At 45.7% G+C, this 6,360-nt stretch overlaps 1 protein-coding gene across 1 annotated transcript; it reads left to right on the forward strand.

Moving 5' to 3' along the window:
* Positions 1-1,152: 1,152 nt before the first annotated feature.
* On the forward strand, positions 1,153-6,349 carry LOC122762898 (dnaJ homolog subfamily C member 10-like; the record flags this gene model as incomplete). The annotated part of the gene is made up of 12 exons (XM_044018066.1): positions 1,153-1,259; positions 3,680-3,924; positions 4,148-4,310; positions 4,392-4,442; positions 4,530-4,612; positions 4,714-4,845; positions 5,115-5,208; positions 5,494-5,571; positions 5,704-5,747; positions 5,842-5,907; positions 6,012-6,077; positions 6,212-6,349. Coding segments are annotated over exons 2-12 (1,137 nt in total), but the record flags the coding sequence as incomplete, so codon positions are not given.
* Positions 6,350-6,360: the final 11 nt, after the last annotated feature.

Consider the following 6,360-nt stretch of genomic DNA (forward strand, 5'->3'; position numbering starts at 1 on the left):
TGAATTTGATAAAAAACAAAACTGTTTGAATTTAGTAAGAAGACGTCAATTTGATAAAAAGGTCAAATTAAAAAAAGGTCAGGGTTTGGTAAAAACAAAAGTCAGGATTTAACCAAAAAAATGACAATCAGAATTACTTATTGTTTATAAAACTGTCAATTTAGTTTAAGAAATGGCCCAAATGTATTACATAAAAAAAAATGAAATTAATTATTTAAACATTTAGAGAAACAAAAATTACAAATTGGTCAGGATTTTGTTTGTTGTTCGGAATGTGTTTTTTATCCATGAAAGCAGCCGCATTTCTTTCCACAGTGGTGGCCATGTTGGGGGCGGAGCGGGGAGGTGGAGTCGGAATTCTGATTTCATGTTTAAATAAAACATAAAAGGATCAACAAACAAATTATGTAGTCACGTGACTACACTTGTAAAAAAGTTTATCCTAAAACCTTTCCCAAATATTTGAAACTAAGTTTTACACAAAGTCAGAAGAAAAACGTTTAAATACAAACATGAATCTATAAACACATAAACACGTACACGTACACGTACACATACTGCTCTTACATGTCATTTTTGCAAAGAAAACAATATAAGAATTTTTTTTTAATTAAATATTTGAATTCACATACTGGGCCGGATATTAATATTGGCGGGCCACGTTTGGTCCACGGGCTGCCAGTTGCTCACCACTGACCACCACCGACACTAAACGCAACAGACTTTTGCGTCATTAGAATGCGATTTGTGAGCGCCAGAGTTCGTTAAGTTAGCATAGACACGGAAGCACTCCGGTGTTGTCAAAATAAAAGCAGTAAACAAAGAGCAGCAGATTCAGTGCTGTGTTGCTTTGTTTCACAATGTCAAGCTTTGAAAACTGCTTGATCTCTGTTTTTGTGACGGTAAAATAATTCAAAAAAATTCCATCGGATTAAAAAACTTTTTGTATCGGGTGTGTTTATAAAGTTGGTCAAATTAGAAAATGACCTTCCCTGGGTTGTGCTGAAATAAATGATGAAAGACATTCTCATGAACTCCGTATTACGTTTAAATTTAGCCTAAATGTATGAGTTTCCTTGTGAATCACGATTTTCCGCGTGGCTTTTATTGGGAAACGCAGGAACCGGAAACGCTAATAGTGGCCTAGTAGCATCTAACTTGATCCCGGTGTGAACCGGACCCTGATGCGGATCCCGGACTCCGCAGGACTTTCACGGGACTTGTTGAGTAAACGGAGCCGCTGCTGTTTTTCGTCTCAGGTGAGTTTTTTAAAAACGTCTCTTCGCATTAAATGAACATTTGCTCAAACCGGAAGCTCAGAAGCGAACGTCTAATTAGCCCACAAGTGCTGCTCAGCTAGCTGCTACTGAGGCTAAGTTTAGCTCACATTAGCTGCTGTGTTTGAACAAGAAAACATTTCGTCGTTTTTTAAACTCTTTGGAATCAAATAAGCGGCGTTTTTAAACATTACTCTACAACACGATCACTGTTTGTTGTTATTAACATGTCAACGACATTATTTTACGGTTAATTTACATGTAAATGAGCTGAACTCAGTGTTTTTATCTCTAAATCTTCTCCCTGTTTCTGCTTAAATGCCGTTTTTAACATAATTACTTTGTTAAATGTGCATTTTATGAACCAAACAACCTGATACTTGTTCAGTGTCCTGAATAGAACACTTTCACCTCCTTAGTAGTCTGTATGTTGTATGTTGTGGAGTTGTTGCTCCATAAAATGTCACAATATGTTCAAATGATTTGGTTTTAATGATTTATTTGTTAAATGACGGGAAAACATATAAATATACATATTTAAGAAGCTGATAAACAAGAAAAGTTGTTTTAAGTATTAAAAAACAATTATTTCCATAATCGATTTAATCAAGAACCTGTTAGAAAATATTGATCAGTGTTTGTCCACAAACTCTTTGTTTCTATGGAGCAAAGAAAGCAGGAAATATTCACACAAATATCAAAACAGTTAGCCGTTCATTTAGTCATCGATTCATTGAATAATCATTTCAGCCCTATGATTAATAATCAGCTGACTGTTTATGTTGTTTACAGTGTTTATATTGTTTGGGATAAACATGTGGCGTCCACACTCCAGTTAAACCTAAATGACAAACCAGTGCTGAGGTGTTTGAATCAGAAGTGTCAAAATCTAAAGCAACAATTAAACAATAAATAAACAGGACTGGATCTGCTGTGAAGTTAACTTTTAACTCTTTCATGTTTGAATAACAATAAAAATGCCGTCACACTCGTAAAAACTCAGTTTACAGTCGCAAATAACAGCAGCTCAGAGTGAAGAAGGAGCTGAATTAAGTCGTAAAAGTCCTGGTGTTATTGTCGAGCAGCTGTGACGGCCTCAGGGCGATGAAGTGAAGTTACGCTCCCGTAATCTGAGTCCAGGCGATCTGTGACGGTCGGTCCAGGCGATCCACGACAATCTGTGACGGTCCAGGACATCCGTCCGGTCAGGTCAGCCACAGCGATCCGTGATGGTCCATCGTGGCGGTCAGGCGATCTGTGACGGTCAGGCGATCCGTGGCGGACCAGGCTATCCGTGGCGGTCCGGCGATCCGTGCCGGTCCAGAAGCGTCTGTGACAGTCCAGGTGATCCGTGACGGTCAGATGAGCCCCGATCCGTGGCGGCCAGGCTATCGTGGTCCAGGCGATCCAGGCGATCCGTGACTGTCGAAGCGATCCGTGACTGTCAGGCGTCCGTGACAGTCGAAGCGTCCGTGTATTCCGGCGATCGTGGCGGTCCAGGCGGCCCCGCGACAAATCTGGGCGGTCAGGCGATCCGTGACAGTCCAGGCGATCGTGCGGTCCAGATGAGCCCACGGCGATCCGTGACTTTATCCAGCGATCCGTGACTGTCAGGCGATCCGTGGCGGTGGTCAGTGATACCGCGACAATCTGTGCGGTCAAGCGATCCGTGGCAAGCGTCACCGGTCAGGTGATCGTGGTGGTACGGTCCAGGCGATATGGTGAGTCCGGTCCAGGTGATACGGCAATCTGTGACAGTCCAGGCGTCCGTGGCAGTCCAGATGAGCCGACGTCATTCGACTGTCCAGGCGATCCTGTTGACAGTCAGGCGATCGTGACAGTCAGGTGATCCGGGCGGTCAGATGAGCCCGCGCGATCCGTGGCGGTCAGGCTATCGTGGCGGTCCAGGCTATCCGTGGCGGTCAAGTGCGTCGCGTGGCTATCGGATGAGCACGATCCGTGATGGTCCAGGAGATTCACGACAATCCGTGACGGTCCAGGCGATTCACGACAATCTGTGACGGTCCAGGCGATCCGTGACGGTCCAGGCTCGATCTATGTTGTTTCATGGCAGTTTAAATCTAAACAAACATGGTCAGGAGTTCTGTCAATGTTGATTAAAGGTGCAGTCTGTGAAAACAGTCACTGGTGAAGTTACACGGAGCAGCTGAACGTTGAGCCTTCAGTTAGCATCAAAACTCTAAACGTGTTTCGTTTAAAAAGAAGGTGGTCCAAGCTGTGGAGCCGATCAACATAAAAGGCTCATTCTGGAGTAATAAAAATAATTGATACAATCAGGTGATTGTAAAAAGTTGAATTGTTTGATGTTAAAATAAATTGATGAAAGCAGCAGTTTGACGACGAGCGCTCCTCTGATGTAACGCTGTGACCTTGTTCTTCAGGTCGTTGTGGTCACAGACTGGTGATGGGTCACAGGTTTGACCTCGGGGCTCGGCGACCCCGTGCCGTCCAGGCCACGCCCCCGCTCCTGCTGCTGCTGCTGCTGCTCCTCCCCCTGCTGGTGATGGTGCTGGCGGAGGGCGGAGACTATTATGAGCTGTTAGGAGTCAACAGAGAGGCCACGACCAGAGAGATACGACAGGCCTTTAAGAAGCTGGCGCTGACCATGCACCCTGACAAGAACCCTGTGAGTTACTATGACAACGGTCAACAGCGCCCCCTGCTGCTGCTGTGGCTGAATTTAGCCGTTTAACATAAGACTCACATCACAAAATCTACGTCAGTCTAAGTCTACGATGTTCACTGTGAGTCAGACTCACTCTCCCACACCAAAGTCCTCAGAGACTTACACTGATGCAGATTCTATTCACTGAGTCTTCTGTTAAGTGGCTAAAATGGTTGTGTTTCAGGGCGACGCCTCGGCCCACGACAGGTTCCTCAAGGTGAACCGAGCGTACGAGGTTCTGAAGGACGAAGACCTGCGCAAGAAATACGACAAATATGGAGAAAAGGGATTAGACGAGCAACAGGGAGGACGCTACGAGAGCTGGAACTTCTACCGCTACGACTTTGGTGAGTCTCTGCCGTCTCACACACACCTGACTCATGTAACCATGGTGATGGCTCTGTAAGGTTAAATGTGTCTCTGTTCAGGTATCTATGACGACGATCTGGAGATCATCACTCTGGACAGCGGTGACTTCGGTAAGAGGAAGTTTAGCTAGTGTGAGTTACAGAGTGTGTGACAGACAGGTGTGTGACAGACAGGTGTGTGACTGCTGTGTGTTTCAGAGGCGGCAGTGAACTCTGGAGAAATCTGGTTCATCAACTTCTACTCACCACGGTGTTCACACTGTCACCAGCTCGCTCCCACGGTAACGAGAGGAGACTCGAGCCTGACACTGCTGCAGCTGCTGCTGTTTACTGCTCCTTATTCATGTGTGTGTGTGTGTGTGTGTGTGTGTGTGTGTGTCAGTGGAGGGACTTTGCTAAGGAGATGGACGGCGTGATCCGGATCGGAGCGGTCAACTGTGGAGACAACAACCACCTGTGCAGGAGGAGGGGCATCAACAGTTACCCTAGTCTGTATCTGTTCAAAGCTGCACAGGTGGGTTCACACCACGCTGCACTTTTCAAAATAAAAGTCTCACTTTATGTAAGGTCAGGGGTGAACCCTGGACCAGATCTCAAGACAAGATAAGATAGTCCTTTATTTGTTTATTTGATGTCAACCAAGTCCTGGAAACCCGGGTAAACACAACACACGTCAGCATGAACAGGCTCGTCACACGGGGGCGGGGTTCCTCCTCCTTCTTCTTCTTCTGCTAGCTGTTAGCTTAGCGTCCGATTGAAGACCTGTTGATTGTGTTTCCATAGAAACCAGAGAAGTTCCACGGTGATCGCTCTAAAGACGAGCTCGTACGATTCACCATGAAGTTCATCACCACCGCCGTCACCCGTCTGTGGCAGGGTGAGCTGTCTCACTGATTCACTGCACACTGTCTCACTGATTCACTGCACCATGTTTCACCGATTCACTGCACCATGCCTCACTGTCTCACTGCACACTGTCTCACTGCACCATGTTTCACTGCACCATGCCTCACTGTCTCACTGCACCCTGTCTCACTGATTCACTGCACCATGCCTCACTGTCTCACTGCACCCTGTCTCACTGATTCACTGCACCATGCCTCACTGTCTCACTGATTCACTGCACACTGCCTCACTGTCTCACTGCGTGTCTGTGTCCCAGGTAACGTGTTTGCTGAGGTGGAGACGGCGTTCTCGTCAGGGATCGGCTGGATCATCACCTTCTGCTCTGACACCGGAGGTAACACACTTCCTGTTTCTTTTTTACATCAAAATAAGAGCCTTTGTTTGTCCAAGCTAAAGCTCAACCCTTTTTAGTTTCAAAATAAATGTCCCACACAATGCTTATGTGCCGTCTGTCTGTCTGTCTCAGACTGTCTGGAGCCCAGAACGAGACAGAAGTTGGCAGGAATGTTGGTGAGAGAGCAGAGGTCACATGATCACGTCTAACTTCCTGTTACGTTACAGGTGTGAACGTGTGAGTTCATGTTGTCACCTGGTTGTGTTACAGGATGGTCTGGTGAAGGTTGGATGGATGGACTGTGTCACAGAGGAGCAGCTCTGTCTCAGTTTCCAGGTCAGACCTGCTGCTACTATACAGTACTACTATAGTACTACTGTAGTTGTACTATAGTAGTACATTATAGAGTTATCATATTTGTTTGATGTGTTCTCTCTCAGGTGAACGGTGGAGCCACAGCTTTGTTTCCACCTGAAAGTTCTCTGGATCTTCAGGGCAGCGTTCTGGTAACAAGTGTTCACTGTCTGTGTGTTATGATAACACAGTACTCAGTGTACTAATACTGCATGTGTTACTACACAGTACTGAGTGTACTAATACTGCATGTGTTACTGCAGTACTGACTGTGTGTGTGTTGCAGTGGCTGAAAACTCTGGACAGTAAAGAGATTTACACTCAGGTCATAGAACATCTGCCTGATCTGGAGCTGCTGACCACTCACAGTTTCCAGGTACACACAACCCTACACACACTACACTACACGCGACTACACTACACTACACTACACAA

This window comes from Solea senegalensis, unplaced genomic scaffold, assembly GCF_019176455.1.
Source record: "Solea senegalensis isolate Sse05_10M unplaced genomic scaffold, IFAPA_SoseM_1 scf7180000016157, whole genome shotgun sequence".
NCBI classification, from domain to species: domain Eukaryota; kingdom Metazoa; phylum Chordata; class Actinopteri; order Pleuronectiformes; family Soleidae; genus Solea; species Solea senegalensis.